At 42.4% G+C, this 16,596-nt stretch overlaps 1 protein-coding gene across 2 annotated transcripts in view; it reads right to left on the reverse strand.

Annotated features, from left to right (window-relative positions):
- The window catches only part of usp24 (ubiquitin specific peptidase 24), a 33,023-nt gene that overhangs the window by 1,955 nt on the left and 14,472 nt on the right, over nt 1–16,596 (reverse strand). For both annotated transcript variants that reach the window (XM_088312741.1, XM_088312742.1), the window contains 41 exons: nt 15,727–15,837; nt 15,523–15,621; nt 15,057–15,230; nt 14,887–14,972; nt 14,186–14,294; nt 13,809–13,964; nt 13,471–13,568; nt 12,916–13,011; nt 12,608–12,830; nt 12,306–12,468; nt 11,389–11,550; nt 11,227–11,297; nt 10,851–11,011; nt 10,704–10,765; nt 9,762–9,953; nt 9,159–9,273; nt 8,869–9,013; nt 8,678–8,797; nt 8,372–8,497; nt 7,966–8,064; nt 7,780–7,862; nt 7,238–7,379; nt 7,038–7,157; nt 6,753–6,967; nt 6,511–6,635; nt 6,291–6,432; nt 5,720–5,870; nt 5,528–5,623; nt 4,917–5,020; nt 4,731–4,844; nt 4,369–4,576; nt 4,038–4,127; nt 3,823–3,925; nt 3,630–3,748; nt 2,961–3,074; nt 2,814–2,879; nt 2,670–2,736; nt 1,701–1,779; nt 1,541–1,616; nt 1,359–1,445; nt 598–708 (listed from right to left, as the gene is read on the reverse strand). In XM_088312741.1, the coding sequence (XP_088168867.1) occupies nt 598–708; nt 1,359–1,445; nt 1,541–1,616; nt 1,701–1,779; nt 2,670–2,736; nt 2,814–2,879; nt 2,961–3,074; nt 3,630–3,748; nt 3,823–3,925; nt 4,038–4,127; nt 4,369–4,576; nt 4,731–4,844; nt 4,917–5,020; nt 5,528–5,623; nt 5,720–5,870; nt 6,291–6,432; nt 6,511–6,635; nt 6,753–6,967; nt 7,038–7,157; nt 7,238–7,379; nt 7,780–7,862; nt 7,966–8,064; nt 8,372–8,497; nt 8,678–8,797; nt 8,869–9,013; nt 9,159–9,273; nt 9,762–9,953; nt 10,704–10,765; nt 10,851–11,011; nt 11,227–11,297; nt 11,389–11,550; nt 12,306–12,468; nt 12,608–12,830; nt 12,916–13,011; nt 13,471–13,568; nt 13,809–13,964; nt 14,186–14,294; nt 14,887–14,972; nt 15,057–15,230; nt 15,523–15,621; nt 15,727–15,837 (4,980 nt within the window). The remainder of the gene's footprint in view (nt 1–597; nt 709–1,358; nt 1,446–1,540; nt 1,617–1,700; nt 1,780–2,669; nt 2,737–2,813; nt 2,880–2,960; nt 3,075–3,629; nt 3,749–3,822; nt 3,926–4,037; nt 4,128–4,368; nt 4,577–4,730; nt 4,845–4,916; nt 5,021–5,527; nt 5,624–5,719; nt 5,871–6,290; nt 6,433–6,510; nt 6,636–6,752; nt 6,968–7,037; nt 7,158–7,237; nt 7,380–7,779; nt 7,863–7,965; nt 8,065–8,371; nt 8,498–8,677; nt 8,798–8,868; nt 9,014–9,158; nt 9,274–9,761; nt 9,954–10,703; nt 10,766–10,850; nt 11,012–11,226; nt 11,298–11,388; nt 11,551–12,305; nt 12,469–12,607; nt 12,831–12,915; nt 13,012–13,470; nt 13,569–13,808; nt 13,965–14,185; nt 14,295–14,886; nt 14,973–15,056; nt 15,231–15,522; nt 15,622–15,726; nt 15,838–16,596) is intronic.

A 16,596-nucleotide genomic window follows, 5' to 3' on the forward strand; every position in this document is an offset into this window, starting at 1 on the left:
TGAATTTTTTTTGGGAGGCGTACCATTGAGAAATGAGGGTGCCCAAATTTTGAAAAAACACTTTTGTTCATGAAATAAAATAAAAACATAGTTCACTTTATAACACAATACTTGGTGACCATTTTTTTAAAATCTTGCACTCAACAAACATTGTGCAAAAAATTTAAACTAATACTAAATCTAACAAAAACTAAAAAAAAAAGCATTTTCAACTCAGTAAAGATTAACGAACCTGGTCTAAAAACTTATTAATTTACTAAACTAATTGAATTAAAAAAGACAAACGTCAAAACTAAATAAAAAGCATCAAAACAAACATGAAAAATGGATCACAAAAAAGAAAAACAACAAACAAACACTTTTGTGTGCTTGCCATTCATGTGCTAATTTGATCGTTTATATCCCGCTGTTGGCTGCGTGACAAATCTGGAGTCAGAAAAAGAGCTCCAAGTCGGCCTAATTGCACTCGTGGGTGATAGAAACATCCTGCCTCCCTGTGCGCGTGCGCGTGTGTTTGTGTGTGCGCCATCCCACTCACTCGTGCACGTGTTTTTGGAGCACGTGACAGCACAGTTGAGCGACACGCGTTCGGCTTACCTGTCTTAGGCTGCGTTCAGCATTCTCGTTGGCGGGGCTTCCATCGGAGCCGTTGCTGCTGCCCGACTGCTCCTTCTCGTTCAACAAGGCTGTAGCATAGGCCAGCGTGTCCTTCACACACAAACACACAAACGTGAATAAGGCTGGCACTGAAGAGTGATGGGTAAATGAAGCTTCAAATCTGCTTCAAGAACCAGTTGTAGTATTTTTGGACTCCAGTAGATGGCACTCTCCGTTCGACATTGGGCAGAAAGCATTTTTTAAACCCTTTATTTAAACCAACAGTGCCATCTAGAGGACTCAAAAATACAACAACTGGCTCATGAAGCAAATTTGAAGCTTAATTTTCCCATCACTACTGAAGAGAGTATGAGTGTGTTGGTGAACTTGAGGGATATTTTTTCACAATAGCAGGCAGATGGGCCAAAAGTATTTTTAGTACAAATGCATTCGAATAAATGTCTTTATATGTAGGCACACACGCGATAAAGATGTAGCATATATATTGTACAGTGGATATAAAAAGTCTACACACCCTCGTTCAAATGCCATTTTTTTTGTAATGTAAAAAAAAAAAAAAAAAAAAAGAACTCAGGATGAATAAATTACAAAAACGTTCTAGCTTTGTCTCATCAGACCAAAACACATTTTCTAATATTCTCAAGTGTGTTTTTTGCTGAATTTTGAAACCTCGCAGATAGCACACATGAAGGTGCTGTCTCAACATCACTTTAACGTCTTCAAGTCACACGTGTGCATACCTGCGCCGAAATCGTGCGCTGGAAGCTCTTATTGGTGGACGTCTCATTGGACACGTTGCTCTGTGGCGTCCAATAATGTTCTGTCATCTGCGGACACGGGGGAAAACAAACGTGATGATGGTTAAATTCGAAAAAAAAAAAAAATTACTCTCTTTATTTTGAAAAAGTGCATTTAAACGTGCCTTCTTCTGGAGCCACTGCACTGCCCAGCTCCAGTGGCCAGAAAGGTCCTTGAAATAATCCTTGGCTGCAGCACACCTGGTGGCAAAAATGGAGGATTTCTAATACGTTGTCTAAACTATACAGAGTCGATTTGAATGGATCACGGTGGTTGCTACGAACTTCTGTGCCAACGTGACCAAGAACTTGACACACTGGTAGCAACGTCTGCTGTCCACGTTGTTGCTCTGGTGCATCAAAGCTGCGGGTGGAAGATGCAAAGACTCGTATAGCGTTTCAAAGATCACATTCAAGCAATTTTAGTTGAGTATATAAGCGGGTCAGTAGGTAAGTATGTATCGAAATACTTGGGTGGGTAGTAGGGCTGAACAATTAATGAAGTCATTTACTGCCATTGACGGCTAAAGACGTCAAAGATCCATTTTGTTCTTTTTTTAATTTGGCTGGTAGTGAATGAGTTAAATATAATTGATATCGCAACGTACTGGAATGTAGTTTTCAAATAGCAAAAAAACAAAAAAACAATTCTACGATTAATATTTAGTTTATTTATAAAGTGCCTAGAAAGTTCAGCACTTAAGTGCAGTCCCCACGGTTACATGTGGTCGTTTTATGAACTATAGGAAGTTCAAGTGATAAAGCCGCAGATTGGATTGCATTATAGAGTTAAAGAAATAAATGAATAAATTAAAATAAAAAAAAAAAAACTTTGAAAATAATTCCTGGTTAATAATTTTATCTTAAGCCTGACCAATAACACAGAAAAAAATATTTATAATCAAGCTGACATCGTTTGTTGCAATCCACATTGAGTTATGGTGTTGTGTTTGTTAAAAAAAAAATACGCAGGAGGAACTTGGAAAAAAAACACTGATTAAATCACAATTGCAATATTGGGGAGGAAAAAACTGCAAATATATATTATTTTTCAAAATTGTTCAGCCAATGATGTAAATTAAAAAGGTAAGAAAGTAGGTTGGCAACTAAGTCGTTCAAATTTCTTGATCAGGTGTAGTCAAAGCAATGGATTCATTTCCTCCTATTAAAATAGATGATAATGCCATACAGACTAAAATGTCATTGCAATCACTCAAAAATGAAGTTCTTCAAGCGAGATGATCAGTGACTTACCCAGCAGGCCTTTCTCCGACTCAAAGGCATATTTGAGTCTCTGGGACTGCAGAGGGTCCTCCACGACCTGAAGCAGACAAGCTGACGCTCATCAGCATGTCAGCGACCCGCATGCGTGTCACTCGAGCTTGCCTGACCACTCACCAGAAGCTCCTGCAGCATGTGGAAGATGTTCTTCAGCTCGTGCGGCGGCGCAGTCTCCAGCTGCGTCTAGAACACAAACCGTTCAGAAAGGGTTAAAAAAAAATCAAGTGAAGTCACATCGCATGGGAAGGTTGCACAGGGGTTTACCTTGAGGAGCTGCAGCACCCCCAAGGAGAACGGCTCGTTGCAGTAGGAGCAGTAGGTCACCATGCCGATGAGCGGCGTCAAGGGACCTGACAACTCTCTCATGGCGAACATCACCTGGGGACGTTGGGAAAAACAGAGGTATGATTTGCTTGGCTGGCTGTTAGCGAGATTATGCACACAAAAAAAAAAAAAAATAAATAAATACACAAGTCTTAACATGTGAAGAAGCCTTGAATTTTGGACACAGAATCCTTTAAATTTTGATCAAGAAGCTTGACACGGGCCTCGGAAGTTAATTTGGGATGAGATGCGGGCCAAGAAAGAATTATTGATAAATATGTGCAAAAAAATAAATAAATAATAAAAAAAATACACAGGATTTGACACATGGTCGTAAGAACCCTTGCTATTTTGGGGCAAAAGAAATGTTGCGGTATTGATACATGGGCCTCGGAAGTTAATATGGGCATTAAAAAAAAACTACAGAAAGGAAAATTTGGAGTGTAAAAAAATAAAATAAATAAATAAATGAAATCAAGGTTTTTACACATGGTCTAAGTGAGCAAGACATAAAACACAAAAAGATTGACACCTAGAGACAATGGTGTAAATTTGCAAAAATCTACACGGAGGTTGAGACTCGGGCCAAGGACGAGCCCTTTCATTTACCTCGAGAAGGTAGGGTTGACCCTCTGGGGTGAAGACGGTTGCCAGGATGTCGGAGTGGAGTGGCAGGAGTGGCGTGGAGGACGAGATGCTGCCCACACGCAGGCTGAACCCTTCTGGAGCTGCACCGAGTACGAGAACACGAAAAGTCGTATGAATTCAAAATATTAGGACGTGGGGGTGGGGAGTGCCTCACCGTGTGTCCGCTGGGAATCGAGGTCCGAGTGCATTGTGATGAGCGCCAGAGTGCTGTGGAGGTGGAGAAACTCTCGGGCCTGGGCCGGGCTCCACCGCCGGTTCTACAGAGATGCAAGGAGGACCAGAACACAGAGGAAAACTGTCGGAAAACTGTCGGCGAAAAAAAAACAACAAAAAAAAAACAGTAGCTGTCGGAAACAGGCGTGTGACTACCTGGTTGTTTTGCCGATTGGGTCCCAGAAGGAAAAGGAGCATTCGGCGATAGGCCGAATGCTTCAACAACAGTTGACAAGCGTCACAACCCTGAGTGAAAACACATCATTTTGTCATTTGCACAATGAATAGTGGAGTGTGGATTTAATTGCAGATACACTTGCGAGGCCATTTTCAAGACGGACCTTTCAAGAGAATCTAAGTCGTCCAACATTCACTTCGCACGGTATTTCCGCATATTATTTCTCCAGGTGTGGTCTCATAAATGATGGTACATGGGAAATGCACGGCCCGCCACTACTACCAAATAATTATTATTATTTTTTTTTACCTTCTGAGAGAAGTTACTGAAGAGGCTGAAGTACTGTGCGCAGTTCTTCACGTTCTCGGGAATGTCCTTGTCCAGCAACGAGAGCAAGGCATCAGTCAGGGCGTCCAGACCCGGGTCAGCAAAGTGCAGCGCGCTCTCCAGGGTTTTTTCCAGGATGGACGCCACCACCACTCGCACTTCCCTCATGCCGCACTCCAACAGGCAAATCCTACAGGAGGAAAAAAAATAAATAAAAAAATTGTATTAGAATGCAATTGAATTATTCTTTATTGTTATGGCTGAAAATAATTCACCCACAATGTCTTGAAAATACATATTTAAATATCATTCTATGAAATTCATAAAGGGTGAATAATTCCCACCTGGTCATCTCCCGTCCCTCTGGTGCGACCAGATATTGAACCATCCACTGGCAGGCGGCGCTGCTTTTTGACAGCAACACTTCTACTGTGGCCATCCACTCCTCCGTGTCCACGCTGTGCATGATTTTAGGAGATCATGACATAAATGCGGCCACTTGTGTTAGCACTTTTTATGTTTGTTCATACCGGAGCTTCTTTTTGGTGTGCAGGTAGGTGTGGAAGAGGAAATGGACAGCCAGTTGCAGACTTTCTTTGGCCATGGCCTGATAGTCCGGGTGCTTCAGCTTGGTCTGGAACAATAAAAGAGGTTGGGATTTTTTTTTTTCCGGCGCTCCAAAAAAATAATTCAGTTCTAAACTGCAATCATGAAAATATTGTCTATTAATCACATGGTAATTAATTAATTTGAGTAAATTAAATGCCAGTGCATAGCCACTATATAGCCAAATAAAGTATTTCTAGGTGAAAAAAAAAATACCATCTGATGATGTGCCTTTTAAGCTTTTTTTTTTTTTGGGGGGGGGGATGATTATTAAAGAGAACAATGGTATTGCTTCTTTTCTCTATTTTCAATCACATCTGAATTAATTCCAGCCGAGTAAATAAAATGGAAGTTTGACGTCTTTAGCCGTCAATGGCAGGAAATGAGTTAAGGGAAAAAAAAAAAAAAAAAAAAAAAATATATATATATATATATATATATATATACATACATACTATATATATATATAGCGCAATAAACGATTTAAAAAAAGAAAAAAGAAAATCATGTTAAAATAAAGCACATAAAGACGTACTGCGTTGACAGAAGCCAGCGAGAGCGTGAAGTTGAAGTAGTCGCTGTTGTAGACGTCTCTGTTCCTCATGAACTTGAGATTCTCATCCCTCACCATCTACGCTCGGGAGGGGTGGGGGGGTGGATAGAGCCAGAGGTCAAGGAGGCGACGTAACCATGTCAACAAAATAAGCGCGGGAAGCTCGAAACCCACCTGGTAGATGCTGGCGGGCATCTTCTCTACAAACAGGCCCTTCTTCTCGCCCTTGCGGACCAGGCGGGTGAGCAGGGTGAGGCGGTCGTTGTTGGCCCTGGGGGGGCGAGGGGACGACTGCGGCGAGACGTCGGGCGAGGAGGGTGCGGACCTAGAAAACGTAGATGGTGTTAGTAACAGCCTCACAGTAGTGGCAAGTAGTAGAGTACAAATATGTCATTACTGAATTTAAGTAAACTGATTATATATATATATTTTTTTTTTTACTGCAGTCGAATCAGTGCTTCTACCCTATTTTTCCGGACGACAAGACGCTACTTTTTGCCTTGATTTTGAACCATGCGGATAATACAACAGTGCAGATTTTTTGTGGATTTTTCTTTCACCACTAGGGGCGCTCAATAGTTCAGAAAATACGCAAAAAAAATCGATTTTTTTTCCTCTTGGGTCTGCTCTGTTTTAATTAGAAGAAATATATGACATTAAAATACACTTATCACTTTTGCCACCTCTGCTGACTGATTACGCATTTATTGGTCATTTCAAGATGCAAGAAGTGACGTTCGCTCACAGAGTGAGGTCCTCGGCTTCCTGCCTCATGATGCTGACTCTGCTTTTTTTGGGCAGGACGGGTGAGTTTTGCTCGCTGATTTTCTGGTAAAACAACATGTAGGCATTCCAGTATCTCCTCCTTACGTCGGGATAGGGGTTGGCTGCAAATCAACACACAAGAATCAAGACTTTGCTGAAGCCCTTTACAGAGCTCTAAACATTTTGCGTATGTTACTCACACTGGTCGTAAACTTTGGGCCGGTACTCTCCTCCGAAGCACTCGTACTCCAGAGTTTCATCGTTCATGTCAAACTCCTCGACCACGTTGTCGTTGAACTTGTACCAACGTCCGCGTGAGCTGCCACTGCGCACAAGTAGACAAAAATATGATGCTGCGAGCCAAAGGATCCTGGCGTCTATTTTTTTTAATAATGACATGACAATTGAAATGTAAATCAAGACAACAAAGAGGGCCTCGTACCGTCTATCTTTAATAAAGGAGTAGTAGTGGCCGGCGTGAGCCTGACCGCTGTGAACCACCACGCCCACCAACTCGTAGTTCTCCGAAATGGTGACCTTCTTCCTCGGTGAGCCTCCGGACGTGCCGTCGCCTCGCCCTTCGCCGCCCTCACCGCTGCAGTCTTGCCGCGCCATGCCGGACACGGTGTACGGCTCCATGTTTAGCACCCAGGGGAACTGCAAACACGGCAGGTTTACACCTCTTATATCTCGACACGGACAAATAATCTCTTCCTGGGATACGCACCCGAATCTGTTCATCATATTTGATGGAGCGTCCACTTTCCCAGTCGAAGCCGAAGCGCATGAGATGAATGCAGAGAACATTGGGAAGGGATTTGATGCATGTCCTCTTCACAGTGGTCCTCTGTACATGTAAATAAAAGAGACAATGTAGGAATGCTGGATACAAAAATAATGAAACAACGCAAGAGATGGTTTACGTGCCTTTTCCTTGCATTTCTCACAGTAGTAAGCGTTGCTGCCCTCCAGAACCTCCCCTCGGACAAACTGGTCCAGGGAGATCTCCAGACTCTGGCAGGACGTCACGCCGAGGTTCAGCGCCATGAACGTCTCTTCACGCTCGTATCTGTTATTTAAATTTAGTTAGAAGTGATGACGATGTACATGTGCACACACACGACTAAATACTACTGCTACTAATACATAGCATGACAAGTTTATCAAGTCAGTCAAATTTTTTTTTTTTGCCCTCAAAAACACTGTTTCATTCTTGTTGGTATTTTATCAAAGAAGAGGATTGGTGAGATTTTTGAGGCGTTACTGAAGTATAAAAGACTCAGCTCAGTCACTGAGTTTATTTAACTCATAAATCAAGGAACTAAAATAATTTTCCACAATATTCCAGTGTAGTGAGATGCGCAGGATAACTAAAAAAAAATTCGCTCTTGTAGCAGATCGTCTGAGATTGCGCAGGTGTACCTAATGTTTTGGCCACAATTCCAGCACAACCCTAATTCACGACTCACCGATGAGGACAGTCTTTGCAGATCTTTTGGTCGGAAAAGATGCCCTGAAATGTGTTTTTGAAGATTTGCTCGCGGCCCATTTTCTGGAAGAAGGGAAAAGTCACGTTTAGTGGACGGTTAAAAAAAAAAAAAAAAACACACACACACACACACACACACACCGCTGATGGAAGATAAATATCATACCTTGAGATGTTCGTCCAGCTGGTCCACCAGGCTGGTGAAGAATTCATAGGCGTCCTGCTGCTCTCGAACGTACAACTCTTTGTTCCACATCTTGAAAATCTAAACGACAATTAAAATGTCCATTACAATTTTAAAGGACCTTGTTCCAGATAATTGAATTTTTAATAGCTTGTATACAAATAGTTGTTTCGAGAGTCCTTGCAGTTTTTTGGCTATACAATATTACAGGGTTCTATAATTCAGATTGAATTTTTTTAATTTTTTTTTATTTTTTACTGGAACAGAATAATTTCCATTCTTTTCAACAGAGAGAAATTATTTGAAATTGAAAATTTAACTTATTTGAAAGCAACACTGTCGTTACTTACTGAATTTATTTTTATTTATTTTTTAAATCTCCTAATACCTTCCAAAAGTTCTCCGGGACGTAGTACTGCAGTTTGCTTTCCATCAGGTGACCAAACAAAGATTGAACCTGGTAGAAGACGCTCTCATCGGGCTGGTCTGTGTCATCCTCGATGGACAGGAACGCCTTCAATCAACACGCACGTGAACACACATAATTCAGATTTAAAGAAAAAAAAAAAAAACGGGAAAAAAATAAAGAAAAAAAAGAATGAAAGAAAAAAAATAAAGAAAAAAGAATAAAAGAAATGAAGAAAAAAAGAAGAAAAAAAGAAAAAGAGAGAGCGAGAGAGAACACCACGTGTACCTCTGGTAAGCCCGGCTGCATGTATAGCTGCTGGAAAACAGCATTCATATAACACGTGGCTCCACCGTTCTTCAGGCCCACAAAACCCGAAACCGAGCGGCTTTCTACAGGGGGAAGATACTGCCATAGGCGGGATAAGAGTTACACTTCACAGCTCAGTTATCGGTACGGGTCGAATATCGGTGCCTTACATCAAACTCTTTACAGAGCGACGAGTCAGACTGGTGGTGCATGGAGAGCAACTCTCTGGTGATTAGTCGCAGGTTGGAGAGGGAGCTGTCGGCCAGCATCACCAGGACCTCGTAGGCCGCCAGACGACTGCTGGCTGTGCTACACCTGAGAAAAATAAAAGATTTTTGAGATGGAGAAAGTTTTAACCTGGAATCAAACAATATCTGTAAAAAGTCACCAAGAAACGGAATGTAGTGGTGGCGTGAGCTTTGAACTGTGATGCTGTAGTGCGGTTGAGCAAACGCCTTACTTAGGGTGGAAATCGTGGCTGGGGGCCGGGGAGGCGGTGGAGTTGGAGGTGTTGATGATGATGCGCGACGCTCGGAACAGGAAGTCATCCAAGAGCTGCTGGATCAGCGATGGGCCTGCAGAGAATACGAGAGACTCAGGCAGATTGTCTCAAATCGTGATGGTGCATTTTATAGTAGTGATAGACCGATATGCTTTTTACAGGGACGATACAGATTATTAGTAGTCATGGATGCCGATAACCGATATTTGAAGCCGATATTGAAGCAGGCCAAACTGCTTCTGCAGGCAGGGCCACCAGCACAGCAAAAAGAGAGAGAATTGTGCTGCAGCGAGCCAAAATAAACCAGATTTTAATTTATTAGCCTTGAAAGTAAAAAAAAAAAAAAAGGCCGATACCGAGAATCGGCAAAATATCGGCCCCGATAATCGCCCCGGATGATAATCGGTCTATCACTATTTTATAGTATTGTCTTCATATGTTGTTTAATTAAAGACCAGTGTCTACGCTATCAGACTTTTGCTCTCCTTCACTGCACTCAATTATCCCTTCCTGCTCATGCCAGTTGTACGCGTGCCAATACTTTTGTCCACACGTATTTACCGAGGTGTTCCTTCTCCTTGCCGCAAAGCGAGAGCAAGGTCTTGATGAGTCGCAGGTGCCCCGCCAGCAGGATGTTGTCCGCCTCGCTGGTCTCCATCTCCGAGCTCCAGCTGGGCTCGAAGTTGTCCAGCCAAGAGATTTCGTCCTCCAGCATGGTGGCGGTGATGACTTGTGATGCCTCCATCTCCGAAGCTGCATGGGGTAAGCGCAAGGGTGGCGAGAGATAACGATAAGGCAGTGGAGCGGTTTTAATGAGGAAACTTTTAAACTTGAGGTTTTGAATACAGCAAATCCCCATTTATCGCAGGAGACAGTTTTTAAATAATAGTTTAGTGCTTTTAAACTCCTTATAACCTAATGAAACATTTTTTTTTTTTTTGCTCTGTCACATATTAAAATGCTGCTTTAGCGCCTCCCAGTGGCTTCTTGGTTCCAAGCACTTATGTTGAACTTAGTGGATGAGTTTCATTTAGTCCAGAGGTGGGCAAACTTTTTGATCGGCGGGCCACAATGGGCTCTAAAATTTGACAGAGGGGTCGGACCAGGAGCAGATGGATGGAGTGTTCTGGTAACCTCACCTCATCGGAGAAAAAAAATAAAATTTAATTTGAAATAAAAATGAAAAAAAAAAGCATTACAACAAAATATCTGTGTTTGACACACCAGAGTATTTAGAAAACAAAACATTAACAAAGTTTATTCATTTAATTTTTTTTCAAGTTCGGCGGGCCGGATTAAAACGTCTAACGGCATGTGGCCCCCGGGCCGTAGTTTTACCGCCATCTATTGCCAAATGCAGGCAATTACAAACCTTTTTGAGTCAGCGTCAAGCACTTGAATATCGGTGTTCACTCTACGACAAAAACCCAACAAAAACAGTTTCCTGAAAAAAAAAATCAGAGACTGTTGCCAGTATGTATAGTAAGGACTTTTAACGCTTACTTGTTAGATCATCCAGCAGCTGACATCGCAGGTCAAAGTATTCCGTGCACTGGGACAGCAATCTGTCGATGAAACGCAACCAAACGACATTAGCGGCCCGTGCCGTTCCCGTCACCTTCTGACCTCTTTTGGTTTCCGAGCATTTACCTCTGGTTGACTCCCCTCATAACCGACGTGGGACTCCACAGGGGGAGCTGAGCAGTGAGGATGACGGAGAGCAGGAACAAGTTGGGTTTCTGCACGTCAGCAAAGCCTGACGTGTCTGACTGGCTAAGAGTGTAGAGCTGGTCGCACGCCACGCGACGGATCTGAAAAAGAAGCAGGTTTGAGATGATTTCATCAGCAGTTCCAGGGCAGTGTTTCCCAGCAATTATTGTCCAAAAAAATGTCCAAAAAGTATAAATGCAGATTTATTGAAATCATGATGATCTGGTTTGAATTTACTCACAAATGACACAGACAGATTAGCCAGGCGCCTCAAAAGCTGAGAAAAAAAAATACATCTCCGTGAAATGGCGTTTACCTCTCCGCTGGGAGATCCCAGCAGAACATCGATGATGAAGTCGTTGACAGAGGGCAGGTTGTAAAAAGAGGCTGGGGAGAGAAAACCGCCATTGCAACATAAAATACTCCAATAAGGCCTGAATTCGAATCACAGGCGAGGGATTGCGAACGTGATTCTTACACAGCTGCTGACAACGAAGCTGCAGGCAAGTGACCAGAAGCGACAGAGCCTCGCGAGCAATGATGGCATCTTTTATGGAGACGCTCTGCTGCCGGACGCAAATGCCGGCGTGCAGTGCGGTCGGCGTGGTCTCTCCCTCGCTGCTGGAGCTGCAGTTACTTCCTGCAAACACCAAACACTTGGTTAGTTTGCAACATTTTCGCTTTAAATCGCTACTGAAGAATGCAGTAATTTTACACAAGTTGCATTATAGATTTTTGTTCTCAATAAAATGAGTTCCCAGATGTCGTAATAAAAGGACCATGATATTTTTCAGTCAAAACACACAATGCAGGGGTGGGCGGTCAAGGCCATCAAGGACTTCTCGGCTGGCCTAACACAATCAAGAAAAAATGATCATATTCTTCACATTGATGTCATATTATATATTAGTGTAGAATTTTTAGGCAAGAGATTTTATCCAATCACAATTCAGCTAGCTTGTGTTGCCAGGCAGATTTCATAATACCAGTAGCACGCAAGATTCGTCCGAGGCCTTCAGATACAATTGTGTGGAATCAACACACCCGAAAGTCTGAACTGGCGACCGTTTGAAAATCTAAAATATATTTTTGCTTTTTTATACCACAATGGCCAAAGGAGGGAAAAGTGCGGATTTAAATGTGGATGCACTTCCGACGCCATTTTCAAGACGGACCTTTCGAGAGAAGCTAGGTCGTCCGTGCGTTTCTGTTCATTATTTCTCCAGCCGTGGTGTCATAAATGATGATATTATGAGGGGGATTTATTCAAGTCGGACTAAGTAGGACTTCACTGAAGGCCTACGAGTGAAATGCACAGCCCGCCACTGACACAATGTACACGAGCACTATATATAACCATGTGACCCCGCCCTTAACTCCACTGCAATTTCTCACCTGTGCTGCTGACTCTCGTGCGCACTCCCTGCGATAGAAGTGAGCCATGGGTCTCTCTGATAGGCTGCGGGCTGCCGACAAGATCCAACCGACCCGCCGCCGCCGCCCACGTCAGTCGCATGAAACAGGCCACGGTGGAAGTGAAGTCGCCTACCTCCATGGTCTACGACAGAGAGGGAGAACAGATGTTGATTGCACGAATGTGCGCCAAAGATATAGACAGATAGACATAATGATTACCGACGTGTGTGGCGTGCTGTGTCGGCCATTTTGAGTAGACAATACATTCTAGGACGCTTTACCTGAATAGCCACGCGAGCAGCGGGTATGATCTCCTCCACTCTGATGGATGAGCGCTCAGAGAGCGACATCTGCCTGTAGGAGGACTTCTCCGGTGTCGCACAAAGAGACAGCTGGCGGCCAGTGCGGCCCGCGTTGCGGAACGGGCGGGACGACAGCGCCTCGCCGTCTCGGATGACGTCATCATCCAGTGACATGGGCATGCTCTGGCCAACCAGGAGGAACCTGGTGTAAAAAAATAAAAATAAAAAGTTGAGCACGATGGAGCCCGTTCTCAGTGATCTGTGATGCGTTTGACAGTCGGCTGCACCTGGCCAACTGAAGACAGATGGAGTAGACGCCTTGGCGGGTCTCATAGTCCACCTCTGATGGGATGGAGTCTCGTTGCATAACATTCACCACCAGACTGCAAGAGAACAGAGACTTCATTTAGGACGAGGAAAAAAAATATTCAGTTATTCCTATTCAGTTAGTGGCGCACCGTATTTAATGTTATGTGTGTGTGTGTGTTTTTTTTTAGGCCCCGCCTCTTAAAGGTCCAAGGATGTCGACAGAAGCTACAATATCTACATAACTTTTGATATATTTTATGCTTGCAATTTCTTTTTAATGTTCAAAAATATGTGTTAATGCATATGTTGAAAGTGTATATTAATAGGTTTAAATATGTTAAACATGTGGGAGGGGGTTTTTATCCGGTCTTTCTGATTGTCACCATAAAAGTCTGAAATGTGATGAACGGGATTTCATTGTACTGTAATTATGACGACATCTGTGTTGGTTATTGAGATGATGTGTTATGATTCAGTCATCAGAGTAGAAACAGAACTGTATTAAGTATTTTCCTAAACTGTGTGTGTCATACCTGAGGCCTCCTGCTTTGAGGAAGTTGTCACAGAAGGACTTGCTGCTGGTTTTCGCCATCTCATCATCAGATGTGGGCATGAGTTTTGAGCTAAGCACCTGAGGCGTAAATGAAAAACAGTGAGCCTCTTGTTTCGTTAATTATACAAACAACGCTTGGTACACTTCCACAATATAATAGCATCCGATAAAATAGCTGCTGCTAATTGAATAATATGTCTTTGTTGTAGTTTGCAACTCTGAAGATTTTTTTTTTTTTTTTTTGTAGCTTTTGCGTTGCTACATTATGCAGGGGTACCTTAGCTTTGAGCTGATTTTCTGTGTGTCTATGACGCCTACCTCCAGGTTGTAGAGCACTCGAAAGGTGGACATGCCCGGGGCCGAGGACCTGAACAAAGACTCTAGGATGGATGCGGCGCTGGGCTGGTGCTGATTTTTGGAGGCCATTGATGGTGAGCGAGAGCCGGTCCCCTGGCCAAGGGTGAACAATGTCTTCTACAAGAAGAATAAGGAGTCAGAATACACTGTGGCGAAATGCTGCCACTCACTGGTCAGTCTGGGTACTACAACAAATATTGTCTACTGCATATGGTGTCCTGCTTTATTGGACTAAAAGACACACTAAAAATGAAATTATGATGACATTCATGGTGGTGTGTCTTGCAAGTTGTTAAAAATTGTGTACACACACCGCTTTGATAAATGGCCGCCCATACCTGATGGCTCCATACGCTGGATTCTTTGGGGACAAAGTTGTCGAGAGCGTCCTGCACCTCGGGATCTGTTGGGATCAGGAGGAGCAGCTTTCTTACTCGCAAAGTAATCCTGGGACAAAAGAAAACACATTTTGTCGTCAGCCGAGCAAAAAAAAAAAAAAAATTATAGAATGATACTGAAAGATAGAGAATGATACGAAATGATATTGACATTTCTTACGATGTTATTTACAAAGTAACATAGGGAATGCATGTGGAATTTTTTTGTCCTATGTTGAAAATCATTTCCAAATGATCTGGGGAAAAAGAGTGACGGTTTGGAATGAGGAAAAATACTAGTTCCCATGATGTGAATTTTCGAATGTTGAAATTGAAATTATGTGAATGGGATGAATTGGGTGGAAGAAGATGCATGTCAACAAAGCGTGAGGAATTAAAAAAAAAAAAAAAGTATGATGTGTGAAAGCCTTGCACATTTCATAGACTCACAAAAAACTTTGGAAATTACCTATATTAATCTTGTGAAGCGTAAAAATATAACACACTATGATTCCTGAATTTCTACTTTTTAAAAACTCACTGCAACAATATCGCTTAAAAAATAAATAGCTTACAGATTATTGATTAAAAAATAAATAAATAAATAAATAATAACTGAATCATGAATATTAAAATTTTACTGTTACTGTCTTGTTTTCTACCTGCTTTCATCCAAGTTAGCCAGCTGGTAAAGCATCTCAAATACATTGCACACCAGCGCCATGACGACACCAGGCAGGGACTTCTCCTGGTAAGAAAATCACACATACACATCAGAACCAAAACAACGTGTGGACACAAAAAGCTCCTCTCGTGGTAATGCAGACGCTACCTGCTCGAGGGCGTAGGCGGAGTTGAAGACGGCCGAGCTGGAACTGCTGGAGGCTGAGGCGGACGACTCGGAGCTTCCCGAAGGCGTGCCCGTGCCCGAGCTCTTCACCGTCAGACTCTGCTCGTCGTTAAAGCCCAGCTGGGACAGCAGTTTCTGGTCCCGATTCATGGTCAACTAACACGTGGTGACGGGGACAGCGGAGGGATCGAATGAGAGAAAAAAAGAAATAAAAACAGGGATGTTGCATAAGGTGGTGTTTCCCCTGCCACTCTGTACACACTTTAAGCCAAATGGATAAGACGACTTCAAATTGACATTGGCTTCAGGGGAAACACATGACTGGGAGAGGAGTACAATACTTTAATGAGGGAGTGACAGATAAAAATAGTATTTTTAAACCCCAAAAAAATTAAAAAAAAAAAGGAGCAACACAGAGCTCCTATTATTGACAATCACTGACACGTACCACACTATCATTGGCAAAGATCTGGACATTATCCACCGGGCAGCTCAAGTGCTCGGATATCTTCCACCGGATGCTTCCTATCGTCTCATTACTGTGGGTCTGGAGAGAGAGCGAGAGAGAAAGAGAGAGAGAATGAGATTTCCTCTGGAGATGCTAATCAATAAACGCTTACTGGAGCGCACAAAGAGAAAGCAGTTCCAGTACCTCTAAGGTGAACGTGTCTTTGGTTGACTCATAGGTGATGTGAAGAGTAACGGGGTGTCCGTTGAACGAAGCCCCGTGAGGTAGTATAGTGCGAGGAACTGAGTACATATCCTGCAGAAGAGGATCAAGTGGTTTACAGATGAACTGTGAGATCATTTTAAATTTAAATTTCAATTGCACACGGCCCCTTTAAGGATTGTGCAAAGGTGAAAGTGACGGAATATTGCTAGCTCTCGCAATGCTTAAAGAAAAACAACAACAAAAAAAAAGGTGATAAATCTAGGAAAATTTTTCTGGTGTTACAGGAGACTTTTGGAGAATTATGCTGTCAAAGCAGGAAACGCAAACCTCTCATCTGCTGACGACTGGATAGAAATGTTTGAGCAGACAAAGTCTAAAAGTCTAAAAGATGAATTTGGGACTTGTAAACTAGAATATTGCAGGCTCAAAATACAAAATGCATGGACCAGACTATTTGGGATACATTTTATTTGATTAAATGAGATTCATTAAAAATAAAGTGGCCAGTAAATATGTCAATATTTTACTCCGGTTTCGAATTCTAATAAAAACATCCCCGTTGTCTTAATCATTTCAAGTACATTTTTGAGGGGGTCTTGGTTGTTGCCATTTAGAATGTAGGAGAAATAAAACATCCAACAATATTTTTGATGTGCCCACTGATTAATTTCAGCAATATTGTAGAATATAGTAATAATACGATTATTAATTTAGTCATGCTAATTATGATCGGAGAATCGATCGGCACGGTATTTTTGATTCTGAGAAGATGATCACATGAGCTCACGTTTGATGTCAATAAGACCAAACTATTGTGCAGAACGCTTTTATACTTTCACAGACGACAAT

The sequence above is a fragment of the Idiotropiscis lumnitzeri genome, chromosome 13, assembly GCF_059441095.1.
Source record: "Idiotropiscis lumnitzeri isolate Australia: NSW breed Sydney's pygmy pipehorse chromosome 13, RoL_Ilum_1.0, whole genome shotgun sequence".
Lineage (NCBI taxonomy): Eukaryota > Metazoa > Chordata > Actinopteri > Syngnathiformes > Syngnathidae > Idiotropiscis > Idiotropiscis lumnitzeri.